The 20,856-nt window shown below is 41.4% G+C and overlaps 2 protein-coding genes across 2 annotated transcripts; one reads left to right on the forward strand and one right to left on the reverse strand.

Moving 5' to 3' along the window:
• The first annotated feature begins 5,066 nt into the window (after positions 1-5,066).
• On the forward strand, positions 5,067-13,469 carry fas (Fas cell surface death receptor). Its single transcript, XM_072689954.1, has 8 exons — positions 5,067-5,154; positions 8,033-8,144; positions 8,236-8,367; positions 8,615-8,729; positions 9,532-9,605; positions 10,224-10,342; positions 10,437-10,464; positions 11,615-13,469. The coding sequence occupies exons 1-8, from the start codon at positions 5,116-5,118 to the stop codon at positions 11,908-11,910; spliced, it is 915 nt and encodes a 304-aa protein (XP_072546055.1). The 5' UTR covers positions 5,067-5,115; the 3' UTR covers positions 11,911-13,469.
• Positions 13,470-14,107: 638 nt separating this feature from the next.
• Positions 14,108-20,374, reverse strand: slc16a12a (solute carrier family 16 member 12a). The gene is made up of 7 exons (XM_072688900.1): positions 20,265-20,374; positions 19,202-19,305; positions 18,844-18,987; positions 16,903-17,145; positions 15,963-16,245; positions 15,256-15,515; positions 14,108-14,271 (listed from the first exon to the last, which is right to left on the reverse strand). The coding sequence occupies exons 1-7, from the start codon at positions 20,372-20,374 to the stop codon at positions 14,108-14,110; spliced, it is 1,308 nt and encodes a 435-aa protein (XP_072545001.1).
• Between the last annotated feature and the right edge of the window lie 482 nt (positions 20,375-20,856).

The raw sequence follows: 20,856 nt of genomic DNA on the forward strand, positions 1-20,856 counted from the left end.
TACTGTGGACTGTTCGCAAACTCCCAGGAATTACTCAATAAATTAACTGTTCGAAATAACTCAACTACGATGAACTCTTCAGGAGAGTTTAGGAATGACTCAATAACTACTATGACACATTTTGGAACTGTTAGAGATTACTCAAACTGCTATGTATTATGACTTTAACTAGTATGAACTGTTCATGAACTGTTCGAAATTGCTAATGACTATGAACTGTTCAGGAATTTGTAGGAATCATTTGATAACTACTCTGAACTGTTCACAAACTCAGTAAATGAACTGTTAGAAATAACTGAAACTACTATGAACTGTTCAGGAGAGTTTAGGAATTACTCGAATGAACTGTTCAGGAACTATTAAGAATTGCTCTGTAACTAGGACCCATTTAGGAACTGTAATGACTATAACTATTATAAACTGATCAGGAACTGTTGGGAATTGCTAACTATAATGAACTGTTCAGGCATTCTTAGGAATCATTCAATAACTACTATGGACTGTTCACAAACTCCCAGGAATTACTCAATAAATGAACTGTTCGAAATAAGTCAAAATTACTATGAGCTCTTTAGGAGAGTTTAGGAATTACTTAATAACTACTATGAACCGTTCAGGAACTGTTAGGAATAACTCAATCTACTATGGACTGTTCAAGAGTGCTTAGGAATCATTCAGTAACTACTATGAACTGTTCAGGAACAGTTAGGAATAACTTCTAACTGTGAACTGTTCATGAACTTAGAAATGACTCAAACTACTATAAACTACTATATACAGATCAGTAGCTATGAGACCGAGAGTCCGAATTTGCTGGTCTTCATGTGGAGTTTAGGTTGATACTAAATTGGAAGGTAAGCGAGCTCGAGCCCTGGACTCAGATTTAGGAATTACTCAATAAATGAACTGTTCGAAATAACTCAAAATTACTATGAGCTCTTCAGGAGAGTTTAGGAATTACTTAGTAACTACTATGAACTGTTCAGGAACAGTTAGGAATAACTCAACTGTGAACTGTTCATGAACTTAGAAATGACTCAAACTACTATAAACTGTTCAGTAGCTTTTAGGAATTACTAGTATGAACTGTTCAGGAATAGACTATTGGATTATTTACTAACCACTATGAAGCCACTATTTAAAAAACTGTATCCAGTCGCAGCTCTTTTGACTCTGAGGGTTTAATAGCGTGAGGGGATGAACGGTTTAGTGCTGTAAGAAGACGACGACGACTCTGTTCAGGTATTTACATGAAGCCTTTGTTCTTCTCCACAACGCTCTCAGATGAGTGCAGTCTGTTCAGCACTTCCTTTTCTCTAACATCAATACACTTTGACACTCTCCAGTGGTGTGTACCACAAACGGACATGCTGTGTACAGAAGAGTTGATGTGTACATGAGCTGACTCTCACAAACACACCACATCAAAAGAACAGTGCAATGTTAGTTGGGTGCTTTTAAATCACCCGTGTGTGTGTGTGTGTGTGTGTGTGTGTGTGTGTGTGTGTGTATATATAGATAGGTACTATGTCCTCTGGTGCCATCTGCCAGTGATGGCACTGAAAGACAAATAATAAGAGCCCACAATGCATTGCAAGACTGCAGCCAATCAGACAACTGCGGAAAACTAGGTCAGATGAGTGCACAGCTGTGTGTGTGTGTGTGTACGCACCCTAGCGTCCGCATTGTCTCTTTGCTTGACTACGTCATAGCATTACAGCGCCTAAAAACGTGAGCACCGATGTTTTAATGTTAGATAAAAAGACCACCATGCCCCCCCCTCCTCTTAGGTGTGTGTTGATGGAGAGAATTACAGAATTGAAAGCGATGCACCCACAGGCACATCTGTACATCTGCCTTTTCACATCGACTTATATTCACTAAGCTTGTGTTTCTACTTGAACAGAGACACTTCCTTTTTTCCTATCTACACGTATTGGCCACTTTATCAGAAACATATATAACTCTACGCTGTTGGTTTACAGTTACAGACTGTGGACTCTCTGCTAAGGCACAAGTCATCAGCCCTCCTCTAGCCCATCTATTAACCCCCTATAGGTCTGTATGTGGACCCAACCCCCTTACCCTCAAGCAACATAAATTACATCTAAGTTTTAAAGCAATTACAGAATGATTCATGGAGGATACTGAATAATTCATAGTGGATACTAATAATTCATATGGGATACTAAATGATTTGTAGTGGACATGTAATAATTCATATGGGATACTGAATGATTTGTAGTGAACATGTAATAATTCATAGTGGATACTAATAATTCATATGGGATACTGAATGATTTGTAGTGGACATGTAATAATTCATAGTGGATACTAATAATTCATATGGGATTCTGAATGATTTGTAGTGGACATGTAATAATTCATAGTGGATACTAATAATTCATATGGGATACTGAATGATTTGTAGTAGACATCTAATAATTCATAGTGGATACTAATAATTCCTAGTGGATACTGAATGAGTGATTATTCACTGAATAATCCATAGTAGATCCTAAATAATTAAGTATGGGTACTGAATAGTTCATAGTAGGTACTAAATAATTCCTAGTAAATACTGAATAAGTTGTAGTCAGCACTAAATAATTCATAGTAGATACTGTTAATAATTCAGAGTACAATCTGGATTACTGAACTTTTGGATAATTTAAAGTAAACATTGAATAACTAATAATTACTGAAGATTTTAAGTGGATTCTGAAAAACTCATAGTGGTTACTGACACATAAGTGTACATATTAAATAGTAGATACAGAATAATAATTGATTGTAAATAACTAATATTCTTAGTGAATACAGTGTCATTTACTCAATTTGCTCAATAAGTCACAATGGTTAATGAATAATGGGTCTTACAGGGGAAACTATGGGACCACCACTAATGTGGTCTACCACAAACACTCTGTTCAGAAACACCTTTTCATCTCAAGAAATTGGCTCCACCCACTGGAAACCAGACCGTGATTCCACTGTCACTACACTGTTATGCTGATATGTACTCTAACTCTTTAGGCCTTCAGTTCTGCTCCTGAAGTCCCTGACCAAGTGGGAGATTCCGATTGGACAGGTTTTCTTACCCTTTTATTTCCAAACAGAGTTTGACAATAAAAAAATAAATATGAAAACAAACATAAATTAGAAAAGCAGACTTTTAAGTTCCCAGGAATCAATAATAACCAGTAATGCCTTGGAGGTTCTCATCAGCTGCTACTGCTGTGATTAGTATGGGGTAATTCTGTCCTTTTAATTATTATTCAGATGGTCTGTAAGCTTGTGGCCCTTTCTCTGCAGTTATTGAGATCTGTTTGTTCAGTTTGTCTGAGTAACCCACTTGGGGACCCTATGCTCAACCTAGAATAAAGATGAGGTCTGTAAGAACATGATCACATGATCATATTTCATTAGGTATGTCTGTAAAAGTTGTAAATAATGTATGTACAGTGGGGCAAAAAAGTATTTAGTCAGCCACTGATTGTGCAAGTTCTCCTACTTAGAAAGATGAGAGAGGTCTGTAATGTTCATCATAGGTACACTTCAACTATGAGAGACAAAATGAGAAAAAGAAATCCAGGAAATCACATTGTCAGATTTTTAAAGAATTTATTTGTAAATAATGGTGGAAAATAAGTATTTGGTCAATAACAAAAGTTCATCTCAATACTTTGTAACATAACCTTTGTTGGCAATGACGGAGGTCAAGCGTTTCCTGTAAGTCTTCACCAGGTTTGCACACACTGTAGCTGGTATAGATCTCCTCTAGAGCAGTGATGTTTAGGGGCTGTCGCTGGGCAACACAGACTTTAAACTCCCTCCACAAATTTTCTATGGGGTTGAGGGCTGGAGACTGGCTAGGCCACTCCAGGACCTTGAAATGCTTTTTGCAGAGCCACTCCTTCGTTGCCCGAGCGGTGAGTTTGGGATCATTGTCATGCTGAAAGACCCAGCCACATTCCATCTTCAATGCTCTCACTGATGGAAGGAGGTTTTGGCTTGAAATTTCACAATACATGGCCCCGTTCATTCTTCCCTTAACATGGACCAGTCGTCCTAGTCCCTTTGCAGAGAAACAGCCCCAAAGCATGATGTTTCCACCCCCATGCTTCACAGTAGGCATGGTGTTCTTGGGATGCAACTCAGCATTCTTCATCCTCCAAACATGACGAGTTGTGTTTGTACCAAACAGTTCTACTTTGCTTTCATCTGACCACATGATCTTCTCCCAATCCTCTTCAGGATCATCCATATGCTCTCTGGCAAACTTCAGACGGGCCTGGACATGTACTGGCTTAAGCAGGGGGACACGTCTGGCACTGCAGGATTTGAGTCCCTCTCGGCGTAGTGTGTTACTGATGGTAGCCTTAGTTACTTTGCTTTGGTATACTTTGGTATAAGGAACAAAACGAAGGACATACTATCTTATGTTTCAACCATAAATTATGCTATGTATTACATTAATATTATATTTAGATATTAAAATTAAGCTCAGCAAGCAGAAGACACTACAACATAAAGAAAGTCGGCATTGGTACCACGCCGACCACCGGCCTCACCCGGGGTCACTAGCACAGTGCCTGCCGGCCTCGCACAGCTTTGCCATTGTGTCGCAGCATTAGCATCGCTACTGTGCCGACGGCCGGACTCCCCTAGCATCGCTACCACTACAGTGGTAATATAGCAACAGTCATCCTCGCCCAGCGTTTGCATTAGTACTGAGCCATTAGCATGGCTTCCGTGTCACTAGCATGGGCCCTGGGCCCTTGACAAATTTCAGGGTCTCGCCTCTGCGAGGCTTCTAACTGAATGTACTCAGAGATACAGAGAGACTAGAGGTAGAGTCACAGAAAGGCATAGAAGTGGACGTCCTTTGGCCACATCCCACACTGATGACCGCTTGATTGTGGTCAGGGCCCTGCTGGACCGGATGATGCACATTTAAGGGAGGTGAGAGGCACCTAATTGTCACGTTAGACCGTTCTGCGTGCTAGATCCGCCAGATCCGTGGGCTGGTTACTGCAACTGTTCAGGGGCGTGTCTGTCCCTACAGCCCTCCTTTCCCCTCCAGAGATCCGAAGCAGTTAATCAGACGGCACGATGCAGCTCACACCACTCCTCGGACTGCTCTGCTTTTCGGCAAGTAGAAATGAAGAAATGACGATTTGTAGAATCGAGTGGATCTTTATACTCAAACTTGTAGCTTTACTGAGGCTCCTGAAGGTCCGGTTTCTCTCTGAATCGAGTCAGGACTCGTTTTCGAGGACGGTTGGCGGCTCTGTAAGCTTGCTGTTAGAGGGTCGGTCCACTCGGGGGTGAGGTCGAGGGTTTACTGAGTCCAGGTTTAATGAATTCAGCATTTCTGGACTAAGTTTAATCCCCTGTAAAGTCTGAAGTGTTGAACTCTGACTGAGAGCGAACTTGGTTTCGGTTTCGGTTTGGGAGCTAGCTTGCTAGCTACGTAGTGATGATTTAGTTTTGAAACAAATGATTCAATGATTCAATTACTTATATCTGAGCCAAATCATGCTTATTTTTTGTGATTTCAGTTTCGAGCCAAATGATTCTGGCTCTGATTCAAAAGATTCACTTACAAAAAATTACAAAATGCGTTTTTGACAGAAGATTAACATTTTGATGCAAACGATTCATTTTGTGATTCATATTCAACATGATTCAGGTTTTGATCCGATCAGACAATGAATCACCTTCTAAAATACTAAATACACACATTTAAAGGCTTTCATGATTCATCACAGTGTTATATGAATTCATGATGTGTAAATATTGTTATAAATAATATATCTTAATAATAATCTAATATACAATAATAATTGTAATTGTAAAGTAGTGGTAAAACAGACACTGTTACTAAGCCACAGGGGCGCTGCCTGGGGATTATTTTTTTTGCCTCAGTGAGCAAAGCTGTTACATTAGGCCTCATAACTCAGACCTGAATTCATGAATTCACACTGGCCTCCTGTTACTCAGACAAGTGAAAGGGGAAAGCGAAAGCCCTGACAAAAGCGGTTCTGTAATATTAGACAAAAATAACTGAAAACATGTGCGGAACAAAATGACCACAAACGCAAACCTCAAGTCAAGTCAGATTTATTAGTATGGCTCTTTTTACAACTGTTGTCGTTACAAAACAGCTTTACATAATTAGTAATTAATAAAGGACAGAGACAGAGAAGAAAGAAGAAATAACATGAAGGATCAAAGACCCCCAGTGAGCAGCCAACGGCGACAGTGGCAAGGAGAAACTCCCTCAGAGCTGGAGGAAGAAACCTTGGGAGGAACCAAGACTCACAAGGGGGACCCGACCCATCCTCCTCTGGCCAGACTATTTAAACATTAATGATAAAAATTACTAAACCAGATACAACAGAAAGTTGATAGTGGTGATATTAATAGTGTCAGACAGGCACGAGTCCATCTAGGTTTCAGCACGGCCACCAAACAGGCAGCAGCGGCAGGCGGGTGAGCCATGGGTGGTGGCAGGTTGGGGGGGACCCGTTGGCCGGAAGGGTAGGTGGCAGCTGGTTAGACATAAGTAGAGGGGATCTCAGCGGGCAATCTTCCAGCAGGTCGGGCTGGGTGGCCATTTACTCGAAGAAGGTAAAAAGAGAAAAGTTAGTTCTAAGAGGAATTTTATGGAGGGCAGAGAATGTTGAGAATCAGCGTCTGGGTATGTCTGACGACTCCGGCAGGTCTGATTATCACAGCATAATTAAAAGGAGAGAGCCAGAAGGTAACACGGACACGGGCGCACTCTGAGAACACCAGCATCTATCTGCTCCACCGTCAACAAACCTGAGTGATCGCGTTGTAAGCAGTGAGACGACAGCTCCAGCATCTCAGTGTACTACAATTCCCTGGACCTGCAGCCTTTATCTAAGAAACATTCATTACCAAAAGCTAAACTAAACATATAAGTTTTCAAACTGTTTAAGACTGTTTCTGCTGGTGTAGTGTGATAGTTGAGAACTGTCTGTCAGACATATCAGTACATAGATAAAAATACAGTATTTAAAGAAAAGAAAATCAGTATTTTTTTAGTTTTTTAGTTGTTTGTTAACTGTAGTGTATGTATTTCGCTTGGTTTGTCTGATAGGAAACGTCATTCTGGCACAATAATATTCACAACAGTGGCTCAGTTTCCTTCCCTTGTCCTTTGTAAGAGAAACCGAGATTAACAGGCTATGTCAAGTGTGTATGGCAATGTTTTAGCATGGAGTCATTAACCTAATTAACACTGAGTTAAATATTACCTGGCTTTGAGTTCAGAAAATATCAGCATCGCCTAACACCGACACCAAGAGTGACGTCTGCCATCAGCCAGAGGGTAGATGCACAGTTCTTACTGTAAACCCGTGCTTGCATCACTTCCCAGAAGTGATCAACAGTTCAAACCCCTGTGAAGTGTATTCCAGGAAGTGAACACTGGAATTTCCAACTTGAGTCTATTATAGCCTTCATTTGCAAGAGTGCAAGTCGGGAGGATCTCCAGTAATTCATTGTTCATGAACAACAGGCCATAAACAATCAACATGGCTTTAAAAGAGCCTAAATACATTTCAGGTTTAGGTCAGCTTAAACCTGGAGCTTTTTCATTTTGAGTGTTTATTTTAATGGGCAAAACTTTTCCAGTCTTTACGGTACAGGTTAGCAGGCCAACCTAGTATCAGAACATCTCCAAAACATCAGGTCGGTCTTGTGGGGTGTTCCCGGTATGTGGCCAGTGGCTAGTACCTACCAAAAAAAAAGTGCTTCAAGGAAGGACAACCAGTGAACCAGTGCCAGATACCCCAGGACGCCTTCAGAAGTCTAAAGTACCAACAATGGGGTTACACACTATTAAGCTGGAGGTGTTAATGTTATGGCTGATTAGTGTACGCTATTATATCATGGGTATACATTTCTCCCTAAATTTGAGATATTCTAAAAGTCCATTTCTAACATATTTCCACTGTATATGTTAATCATCTCAACCCCCCCCCTTCCTCCTATATAGTGGAGCATCTTCTGCTTAGCAGAGGATGCGAAGACAGAGGAGAAGCATCGCCAGGGGTGTAATAAAGGGACCTACGAGCATAATGGAATAGACTGCTGTCTCTGTCCCAGTGGTAAGGTGTAGTTGTCAAGAACAGTAATACATAAACACATATGAGAGCAACTGGTGGAACTGATGATGAAAATTGTGTGTGTGCTCGCCAGGTTTTCACGTACTGGAGCACTGCACTGCACCAGGAACTGATGGAACCTGTACAGAATGCGGGCTAGAATATTACAGTGATTCTCCAAATGGCCTGACAGTCTGTGAGCCGTGTGGACTCTGCCTAGAGCAGTGTAGGTGTACTGACTTTTTTTTTTTTTTTTTTAAAGTATTTCTTGGTATTTACTCAGCTGTTATTGCTTATGAGGGCTAATGTTACAGAAACATATGGATTGTGGCCTCGTCCTGTTCTGCTTTGGAATAGTTGGTTCACATACATGATGCTTTTGCTGTAAATATAGTGAATAATTCTGATATTGCCTTTGTTGATCTGTATCTCTTGATGAAGAGTCCTTCTCACTGTTGTTTTGTATGTTGTAGCTAACAGGGAAGTTGAAAGCAAATGCACGCCTTTCAAGAACACAGTCTGCCGCTGCGCAGAACATTACTACTGTGACAAGGGTGATGACTGCACAGTCTGCTACGCCTGTGACAAGTATGTGTGCGGCCCGTCTAAATTTCTCAATTTGTACATAGTTCAGTCCTAGAAATGATTCAGTAACTACTATACATTATTTTGGTAACTGCTGATTACCAAATTACCATGATTCAGTGCCTAGTATGAATGGCTCAGTAGCTGCTATAAATAATTCAGCACATAGTATTATTGATTCAGTGGCTGCTATAAATGATTCAGTGTCTAGTGTGAATGATTCAGTAGCTGTTATAAATAATTCAGTACTTAATATGAATGATTCAGTGGCTGCTATAAATGCTTCAGTGTCTAGTGTGAATGATTCAGTAGCTGTTATAAATAATTCAGTACCTAATATGAATGAGTGGTCGCTCTAAATGATTTAGTAAGTACTGTACATGGTTTAGTAACTGCCACATATATAATTCAGTATCTAGTATGAATGATTCAGTTGCTGATATAAATGATTTCATAAATAATATACATGATTCAGAAACCGCTATAAATGATTCAGTATCTAGTAAGAATGACTCAGTAGCTGATACAAATAATTTAGTATGTAGTACGAATGATTGCTATAACGTATACCTGCGAAAATTTAACCCATGGATGAATGATTCAGCAGCTGCTATATATAATTCACTACTTAGGATGAATGATTTAATAGCCGCTATAAATGATCTAGTAAATAGTATAGTATAAATTATTCCGTGCCTAGTATGAACAATTCAGTTGCTGCTATAAATGATTCAGTAACTATAAATAAACTGACTGTTCCTGTTGTTTTTTCTTCTTTCTCTCTTCACATCTATCTTTTTAATAGATGTGAGGGTTTGAGTGTAAAAGTCGAGTGCTCTGCCACCAACAACACAGTGTGCTATAAAAAACAAGATGCTGGTATGTCTCTTCACCACAATATGACGTGCATCAGTTAAAATGAGTAATACATTAGATTTGAGTAGAATAATGTAATATAATGAACACAATGCAATATAATAAAATATATTCAAATAAATATGATATAATATTATCTCAAATCTATTATATCATGTAATAAAAGATGTGTACATATTTTAAATGTCCCATTTTCTTTTAGGGACCACTGCGTATTAGTATTTCAGTATTTGACTTGTTTCCTTGCACTGCCGGTCATCAAAATATGTACACATCAACTAATATGAATATATAAATTTGTTAATTTTGTTTGGATGCAGATATTGTATGTGTTTAAGTTGAAAAGCATATGAATGTATTGAACTAAAGGCACTGATTTGTCAGACTGTTACAAATCCAAATCCAGTCCTTTAAACTGTTACAGTTAACTCCACTAACGGGGTATGTTGTAGCATAGGCACATGTACCAGTGTTGGCAGGTGCAGTTTTACTGTAGTAGAGATTTTATAGTTAAAATCTAAAATAGTATTTTTTTAAAGCACAATATAAACCTCTGGCCTGTTTTTGCTTACAAAACACAACAGAAAACACTCATGACTGTGTTTATCCATGATGTTGCAGGGCCAATTGTTGCAGGTGTTCTCGTGTCCATGTTTATCCTAGTTGCTGCTCTTATATTGTTCATATACTTCAAGAAGAAAGGGATGCCTTCTTTTAGAAAAGTGCCTTCAGGCCCAGAGGTAAGCATTCCTTGGTTGCTGTAATATCGGCAGTTCATGTTAGTTTTCATTGTTTTTTGACTGTTCAGTAATCATTTCTTTTGTTTTTGTGTAGGAGATCAATATAAAGATCATCAAAGAAGGTATGGTCTCTAAAAAGACTTATTTTGACTTTGGTCCATGTACTTAGTTCTTAATTGGTTAAAGATGTGCTGGATGGACTAGGATAGGTTAAACTGCCAAACTAATAAACCCATATTTATTAGCTGTCACATCAGTCACATTTTTATTAAAAGAAGCTGCCATTCACTTCACAAGGACATTGCAGGATGAACGGACCAAAGGAAATGGTCCAAAAATTACACGGACATGAATGTCATGTCAGAATTGCACTTTCTTTATTTCTTAAAGCTGTAACCATATCTGTGGCAGAATGAGTTGTTTGTCAACATAGACCAGAGGTATGTTTGGAGGAGTAAAGGTGAGGTATTCAAGAACACTGTAACAACTGTTAAGCATGGTGGTGGTAGAAGAGGACAGGACAGTGATCCCAAACACATATCGAGGGTGGTTGTGGAATGGATAAAGCAGGCCAACATTAAGCTTTTGGAATGTCCTTTTGAATCTAATCAAAAATATGTGGACTGTGCCTAAACGTCCGGTTCGGGACAGAATACCAAGAAGTTTATTTGAAGAGCAGGGATATACCCAACCAGCATTCTGCCAGAAGCTTGCTGATGGCTACCAAAACCGAGGGGCGTTTAGTCAAATCTGTATTAATGTTTGCTACAGGTATGCACATTTCTGACCTTGTGGTAATGTTTGTTTGTTTTTTCTAAAATTAAAAGTTTGGAAACTTTAGTAGACCTTACTAAAGATGTATGCTGTCATTTATTCTGCTCCAGAAAGACAGTTCAAATAACTAATTCAAAGCCCAATATTGCCTTGACATGCATGTCAATGCTGAGTGTCTGTAAACCTCCTGTACAGCAAAATCTCTAGGGAGTTCCTGACTAAGTTATTTTACCCCCCGATCCAATCCGAGTCTCGTAATGCTGAGTATTGGCCGATACTGATCTGATCTTTGTGCTAGTATAAATAATCTAGCCCCACAGTTTAGATCAGATGAGCTGCCGATTAATCCGTCCAGTAAAATCCCTTTATTCTCAGTATGATTTTCTATAAAGAGAATTTAATCAAGACCAATCAGCTCCCAAGTCACTGTGTGTGTGTTTGTTTAATTCGTTTAATTTGAACATTTCTCTGTCCTGTTCTTTGCTGCTTGCTCTGCAGATGTGGACCTGACACCTTTCCTGTCTGACATATCTCAAAAGCTGGGCTGGCGAGTAGTAAGGGATGTGGCAAGACCTTTGGTTACTTCTGTTGACATGGAGAATATCCAGCGTGACTATCCTAATGATGCACAGGAGCAGACCTTTCAACTCTTAAAAACATGGTATCAGAACTATGGCTTTGACGGAGCCTACAATGAACTGATCCAAAAGCTAATCAAAAAAGGGCACAGAGACGGAGCCACTTCTGTCCAGCATATTGTCGAAGCAAAACAGTCAAGAAGTGTTGCGGAATAAAGGAAAGGAAAATTAAGGACACATACATTGAATTTAAACATGCTTTCATGTAAAATTTCATATGCAGTGTTAAGATGGAGAGATTTGAGCATTGAAAATGGATCAAAATATTACTAAATACATGACTTTAAATGGTCATTTTAAAACCCCATAACTGTTACATCACAGTCATGACTCGTAATATTACAGTTCAGCATCTACATAAACATAGTCCACTAGCGAAAGCTCTAATCAACGAAGAGAAGCAGTAAAACATGGCGTCAACTTCGGGAGAAAGCACCTCATCATCTCCAGACTCTACTAGTGCTTTGCTACAGGAACCAGGCTAGTGACAATATGGGGATCTGTGCTAGGCTAAAAGCTGACACTAGCTGACCGTCTTTTGCCATTTCTTCTCTCCATCGTTCACTCCCTTGAGAACAAACTGGACTATCTCAGCTGAACTGGAGCTAAACACACATCAGAAAGGAAAGGGTTCACTTTTTACTGTTTCACAAAAGTTGAAAATCCCATTTGAGCCATTTTAGCTTAAGTGTATACAGTCTTTTATAAGGGTGTCAATTATTTGTTTGTAATGGTATGTGTCCACCTGCACTTGTTTTTAATGCATTTTGTTGTGAAGTATTATAGTATCTATAGTATATATGTGAAATATCTTATTTTTTAGAGTTTAAAAATCTGATATCAGCTTAAGCCAAAGTCATTTCCAGCAGTTAAAATTGGCCATATACACATTAGGCAGCAAGTAAACAGTCAGTTCCTAAAGTTGATGTGAAAAATAGGCAAGCTAAACAATCTGAATCACTGACAAGAGCCAAATTATAATAGCAGGAAGGTTTTGTGGGGTGTTTCCGGTATGCTGTGGTCAGTGCGTGCACCAAAAGTGCTCCAAGGAAGGACAACCTCTATATCAGCAACAGGGTCAAGGTTGCCTTCAACTGTCTGGACTGTCTGAGCCGCACAAAACTGACAGACACAGTATTAAGCATGGGGTTATAATGTTATGGCTGATCTGCCTATATCTGTCTTTGGATCTATGCATTTTTGTGTGCTTTACACTGACATTGGCAACATTCTAATCCCACTGCTCGCGTGCTTCGAACAGCTATGGGTTTGGGTTATTATGCTGGATGAGGTGCCTGCTTATTTTAGCTAACTTGTGGGCTTTCGGTTTTATTTTTAATGTTTTATTTTTCTTTTTTGGTTTTTATTGTCCAACCCCATGAATGTATTTGTTATATTTACTTACTTTGTATTCTTAAGTTCCAGGTCGGGAACTAAGCTACACCAATGGACACCATCCCTGCTCCTGGAAATGTACCCTCCTGCAGAATTTAGTGCAAATCCTCATTGACCAAACCTAATTAATCGAATTATTTCCATCGGAAGTGCTGGATTAACTGAATGAGGTGTGTTAGCTTTACGGTGGGATGAAACCTGTGAGACGGTACATCTTCAGGAGTTGGGCTGGTCTACATTAATTCTGTGGAATGCTCAGTTTAAGATTTGGAAAATGGGAACATCACAAGATTAAAACCACTAATAAGAAAAGTGAATAACATTGGTTGTCTGGTTCTAAATAGCACCTGTCAAGGGACAGGATCTACATGTTAGGCAGCAAGTGAACAGTCCGTTGTTAAAGATGATGAGTCAGAAGCAGAAAGAATCGGCAAGCATAAGATTGTGATGACAAATTGTGATGCTAGGCGACTGGGTCAGAACATCTCCAAAACATCAGGCAGGTCTTGTGGGGTGTCCTGGTGTGCATTGGTCAGTACCTACCAACAGCGTTCCAAGAAAGGACAACCGGTGAACCTGCGACAGGGTCATGGGTGCCCAAGGGTACCCATTGCTGCGATCCATGGAGGCCCCACCTCACAACCTAAAAAGGCTAAGCTTTCTGGCAGTAACCAGACAAACTCAGACTGGTAACAAAAGGTTTGGTGACATGCCGAATTACGACTACTGACAGTTATTCTGTGGATTCTGACATTAGGGGTGGATTGTGTACCTGCAACTCCTCTAGCCAATAACCTATTGAAGAGAGAGCGTTGATGGCACTACAGCAAGTATGTTAGTACATGTGATGGTGCAGCCTCCCAACTCCACCCCTGATCGACATAATGTGATACCCTCTTTGGTGCCAAAAAACAAACAAACAGGTGATATGCTGTTCCTAACATGACCTCTGCAGAAGTCAGCTTCTGGATGGCTTTATCCTAGGTAAGAGTGAGGGTGAGGACCCTTTACTGCAGCGCCGAGCCAATGTGACGGTGGCTAGAATCAAAGCACTGCAGATTAATGAGAACCCACACAGGAGAAACGCAGCTGTGTAAGAGCCAGTCTGATCCACCAGCCAACCTAAGAGAAAAAAAGGGATGTTTCAGTTTAAGTTGGTTTGCTTGTAAATGAAGATTACAACACTAAACACTTCCCAGTATTTGTCAGCACAGGAAATGTCAGCTTTTTACAGTTTCACCATAAGGACAGATAAACCAAAGTAACCGATGTAAAACGTGAACAGCAGCAGAACACTCGACACTCCTTACCATGTATGGCACCCCAAACACCAACATTTGGGTTAGCTGGTGTCATCCTTCCCGACTAATTTATAAAATTATCCAGTTACCAAACTGGGCGATCACTAGTCTACCCAATCTACCCTATTTGTAGACTGCAAATTACAAAGTCCCAAAGACTCCAGGGAAAGTTCAGTTGAAGAACTGTGTTGTTCACTGAAAGATGGTAACAGAAAATACATTGATCAGCCATAGCATTAAAACCACTGACAGGTGAACTAAAACTTGTGTAACATTGATTATGTGATTACAGTGGCACCTGTCAAGGGGTGGGACTATTAGACAGCAAGTGAACAGTCAGTTCTAAAAGCTGATGTGTTGAAATCAGGAAAAATGCACAAAGAATCTGAGCCACTTTGACAAGAACCAAACTGTGATGGCTAGACGACTGGGTCAGAGCATCTCCATTTATTACTACTTAAAATGTCTACAATTAGAAGCATGTGCAGCACATCAGCTGCAGGTGATGAGAACATGGTTAGAGAGGATTCTGAAGGAGCCTTCAGTCTTATTGAAACCTCAGACATTTAGTCTGGTTTGCTCATTGATTGCTGAGGTGAGTGGTGAAGATCACCATGGCCAGATCCAAAGAGCTCTCCAGATATTTATTACTTTTAATAAATATCTCATTCAATTTCTCAAATTCTCAAATACATTTCTTTAGCTGTATGTATTCTCTTATATCACCTCCATCTTTCACATGTCCATGTGTTTAAACATGTTAAAAAAGACAAAAGGTTATCACAGGGTGTACTAATAGCCTCACCTGCTATTGGTGGGCTGATGAGGTAGGGAACGGCGTGCAGGAAGCAGACCACGCCCAGTGCTGAGGAGAGGTGCGTAGGGCCTACGATGTCGGAGGTCACCACTGGGAGGAGCGCCACATAGGCGCCATCGAAATAGCCGTAGAAAAGGGAAAAGGGCACCAGCAATGAAAAACTCCTCAACAGGGGCACAAAGAGGCAACCCAGCCCTTCGAGCCCCACTGCAAGCAAGTAACTCACTCTTCGATATGCCCTCAAACACCTGCATAGAGAGAAAAGAGAAAAGCAGTACTCAAGTTAAGTGCACTCATAATGCTCTCTGTACCCCTGATTGTCACAACAGACAGCCTTGGATGCATGACAGTAAAGCAAATTATCAAATGTACAGTTGACCAAGTATACCCACTATATATAACCACTGAGAACCCCCCTAAAATGGTAAAGTATTTGCTGTACCACTGATCTATAGACTGGTTCATAGCAGTAACATTAGCTATCTGTCGCCCCCTGCAGAAGCCCACCCCTAACAATTCACCCCCAAAGTGCTGTAGTTTGTTAAAAGCTCCTCCCACCTTCACAAGAATGTATTGCATTATGGTTTGTGCATGCAGTCCTTGCAAGGCTAACTTCAGCCACCAAACATATCTAAGCTGATAAACGAATTCTGCAATAAGAGAAACTGATAACTTAAAGAACTGGACCGACTTACTGTCTGTCTGAAATCCAGCCGAACGTGATGTTCCCCACTATTCCCATCACTCCCAGGACGGACATGAGGAGGGCGGCCTGCTGATGGCTGACCCCGATGCTGAGAGAATATGATACGAGGTACACAAACGGCACGCTACAGCCGAACGCCAGGAACAGGAATGACACTGACAGTAGCAAGAAGTCAGGTATTAGCAGGAAGCTGTACTCCTCTGTGGCCGACAGGAAGAAACAACCTTCCTTTTCTTTGTTTTCACCTGGTGCTTCGGTCTTGATTGGAAAACCTGGACATTTCCACAAGGCCATTTCACACAGCAGCTTCGATTCAGCCAACTTTGATTCAGCTAGCTCTGACTCACTAGCTAGCTTCGAGTCATTTAGCTCTGATTCAGCTGGAACAGTGGCTGAAAGACTTGTGCCTAATCGAGACCTCTGGTCTGAGGCTGTTGGACCCTTCAAGTTGGTGGGCTTGCTGTTTGTATCTTGCTTGAAATCTTTAGACGTTGCGTTTGCCGAAATTACTTTTGTGTGCCCAGGGTTTAAATCAGTGTTCTTCAGGTTTTCCTTCAAGCTTGTATCTGTTACCACTGGATCCTCTTTAGAGTGTTCTCCACATGTTTTCTCATCTAGGACACCATCTCTTAGGTCTGAAGCCACAGACTTTCCATCTGCTTGGTTTAAATCTGTGATCTCTGCTAAATCGAATTGCTCTGTATTTCTGAGTAAACACTGTGCTTGCTCTTGCTCTTCATTTTGTGTAATCTCCTCAGTGCTCACTCTGTCTATATTTACAGCACTGCAATCCAACTTAGCCTGTTCCAAATTCTCCTGCGCAGCCGTAGCTTCATCCAAGTTCAATTCCATATGCAGTTTAGCTCCCGCTAACTTAGTATTTAACATGCTAAGCTCCTCCTCTCTGTCTTTGCAATCCCGCTTCTCACAGTGGCTATCCAGGGGCCTCATAAGGGCCCCACAGACACATAAGTGAGAGACAACCCCCCCTAGAATGAGGAGTGCCCCCCTCCAGGAGTAGTGCTCGATGAGAAGTTGCACTACAGGCGCAAGAACGAAGGTCCCAATGCCGCTGCCGGACATGGCGATCCCGTATGCTAGAGCTTTCCTCTCGCTGAAGTAGGTGCCCACCATGGCGACTGCAGGGGTATAACAGAGGGCAAAGCCCACACCTGAGAGTGAGAAAAAGTCAAAGAGTCAAACAAGGCACTGTCGTGTTGTAGTAATGTACAGCTACTTCTGTGTTACATGTATAATGTATCTGTCTCTGATTGGTCACTTGAACTTAAAGATGCTACGTGGGCAGTGGTTTTCAAACAGAGGGTCAGTTTAGAGATGAAGGCCTCCCAGTAATGTTAGTAACAGTGTGCCACATTTTCCTCACAGCAGCACCATAAGACTCCTAGATAAATCTGTAAAATGGTATGAAGCCCATCACTATCGGCCTGTTGAGCAGTGTTTCTCAATCCTAGACCAGGGTGCACCCTGCCCTGCACATTTTTGTAGGTTCCCAGCTTTAACACACCACCCTGCAACTCTAAAAGGACTTGTTAATGAGCTGGGGTGTGTTTCCCAAAAGCATAGCTCCTAACTACATTAGCAACTTATATTGTTGGAGCGATGCAGTTGCGACGTAGTCGTTTCCCAAACCCACAGCTGGAACTATCAAGGTAGCCATGTTGGAAACGTATGTAGTATGAACTATCGTACCCAGGTGTTTCCCAACACTATATCTCCTAGTAGTTCCTATAGTTCAAACCAACATGCTTCAAACTACTGTTATACAAACAAGGTACGACTTAGTTTAACAATGCATTGTACCTAGCATTGTTGCTTTAACGCTAGGCTCCATCATTGCACAGGAAACACACCCCCAATTAGTTGAGTCAGGTGTGTTAGGAGCAGGGAAAACACTTACATGTGCAGGTTTGTGCACCCCTCAGGTCCAGGGTTGAGAAACACTGCTATAAATACTTGAATTCCATCTAATGCATCCGATATCAGTACCTAATCACATGTCCTCAGTGCTCTTGTGGTTGAACACAATCAGATCTTTACAGGAATGTTCCTTTTTAATTCACTTGATCGTGGGACCTGCTGGACTTAAAAACCATCTTGCCATCTCCTCTTGCCAGAACTCACTGGTCACTCCTTCTACAGAAGCTCGAAGCCTTGGTGTAGTCATGGATGATCAGTTATCGTTCTCAAGTCATGTTGCAAACGTAACTCGGCCCTGCAGATTTCTCCTGTACAACATCCAGAGAATCCGACCTTTCCTCTCTAGAGAGGCCGCCCAGGTGCTCTTTCAGTCTCTCGTCACTTCCAGACTTGATTACTGCAACTCTCTTCTGGCTGGTCTCCCTCTGCGCACCATCAGGCCCCTGAAACTCATCCAGAATGCAGCGGCACGGGTCGTCTTCAACGCTCCTAAATTCAGCCATGTCTCTCCACTGCTGCGTTCTCTCTTCACTGGCTTCCTGTAGCTGCTGCCCGGATTCAAAACCCTGACGCTGGCCTACAAACCCAAGAAAGGACCAGCCCCTCCGTACTTGATGGTAATGGTCAAAAGCCGATCCGCACCAAGAGCCGTTCGAGCTTCAAGTACGTCTCGGCTCGACCAAGCATTTGTCTGCTAAATGCCTTAAATGTAAATGAAAAACTTAAATTTAAAGAAAAACTGGATGAGCAAATGTCTAGGACCCTCTGGCATATGTAGACTCAAGAACTAGGCTAAAATTCAACTGATCTGAGTCTTGTTTGTCTGCATGGGGGTTATGATGCTCAAATATTCTTTCATTTCTGAAGTGGTAACCACTGTAATTCTGCACCATGTTCAGACACAACTGAGTACATTTAAATGTTTATCTCACCTGTCAGGATGCCTAAAGACAGATAGAGGTACTCTAGACTTGAGGCAAAGGAACTAAGAATGAGCCCCACAGAAGACAGCAATCCCCCAACCATCACTGCCACGCGGCACGACAAGCGGTTCCCTATATAACTACCTAGGGGAGCTGCAGAAAAGGGACCAAAAGCAAATGTTAGGGTGTAGAGACAACTCAGTACATATCAAAGAAGCACACCTCAGATACCAAACATCTACTGGATGATCATGCATCTGAGATAAATCATGTTTTTTAAATCATGGATTTACCAAACTATTTTTTTTAATTTTGCATGAGCATCCGTCACTAAACTGAATGATTGCCATCAAAACACAAGACATACCACAGAGCATGGTGGTGCAGTCCACCAGAGAGTGAATCCAAGCAGTTCTGGAATACTCGCTGGAGAAATGCATGTGAAACTCCACAAAGAAGATGGAAATACACCTGCAAAACAAAAACAACAACTGTCATCCTACCAAGACTCTCTTAATTGGTGGTTCTTAAGGATTTTCCCAAAGAACATACATTTGCAGGGCCTGTATGGGTAGGTTGGCCCCACATTGGCATGCCTACCAAGGTCAGTGACCAGGAGGGGTTAAACATGGGCCCCATCTGGGTTGTACTCTGCACATGGAGCATAGATGGATAGACCCATGTGAGATCAAGGTGGGCTGTAATGATGGGACCCATGGGACCCAATTTGGGAGTCCCCAATGTGAGTCCCCCACATGATCATGTTGGCAGGGTTAATATTTCACACTTATTCATGCAAATACTCTATCAAACCAGCCAATCAGGTGGCAGCGGTGCAGTGCATAATATTACGCACCTAAGGGCCAGCAGCTTCCGGTAAAGCATACCAGACACAACAAGGCAAACATGTTTAACGTGGGTGGGCTACAAAAGCAAAGGACCACGTCAGATTCCACTTCTTTCACATAAAAACAGGCTGCAGTGGACACAGATTCACCAAAAATGTGGAGTCTGATGAATCTGGAGGTCAGAATTTGGTCCCAACAACATGGATCAATGAACCCAGCCTGTCTTAGGTCTACAGTCTAGGCTGGTGGAGGTGGTGTAATGGTGTGGGGAATGTTTTTTTGGGCATACTTTGGACTGTTGTTATTCCATTAGCATGGGTCAGAAGATTTTTTTCCTATTTCTTAATTTCTTATTTATTACTTTTACTCAGCATTAGTGTTCTGTAAATGACCTAGTCTCTTTAATGTACATTAAGAATCCCAGTAATGGTGTGTTTAGTCAAATGCTAGCCTTAATAATGCAAATCTACACCACATATTCAGATTGCATTAAATAAACAGACCTATCTCTGAAAGCACATGTTCAGCTGTGGCTGTTCATGGGTGTAAGGCCCTGATCTGAGTTCTGAGCCCCTAACTGACCTGGTGACAGCACGGGTGCAGATGGTGGTGATAAAGCAGCCAGCAACGATCATCCAGCCCCACCCTCCATCTGGAGCAGCCACTGCAGAGTGCTTCGCTCCTGGAGCCATGCTTTCACTTCTTCTCAGATGCTTCCTTCCTTCTCCTCTTCTCTTTTAGCCCTTTGTGGGTCACTTTTCGCTCCTTCCCTCCAGGTCTGCTTGGTATTCTGTCTGTTTGCTGGTGTTCCGATTCCTTAAATCACCACCTGTTGTTGGCTTTCCTTGTTTTATTGTTTTTGGTTGGCTGGTTTTACTGAGATGCCATGCTGTCTATTGGAGCTGAAGCTGTGCGAGGCCTGTGAATGAAGATGGTAAACAGGGGTATATGACACATTCACTTGTAAAATGCACTAAAGTATGGGCTAAAGTATGGATTTTAATAAGGTTGTTACTGCTGTTTTTAGCTATTTAAAGTGCATTTGTCTATTTTTGTTACAGATAACAGCATGTCAGACGGTATTCAAAAACATATAAACAAGGCTATTTGAGATTAGCAGCACGAGGAGTGTATGCAGGGGCGCAGTATGGGGAGGACCTGTCAGGACCTGTCA

The sequence above is a fragment of the Salminus brasiliensis genome, chromosome 10, assembly GCF_030463535.1.
Source record: "Salminus brasiliensis chromosome 10, fSalBra1.hap2, whole genome shotgun sequence".
In the NCBI taxonomy this organism is placed as follows: domain Eukaryota; kingdom Metazoa; phylum Chordata; class Actinopteri; order Characiformes; family Bryconidae; genus Salminus; species Salminus brasiliensis.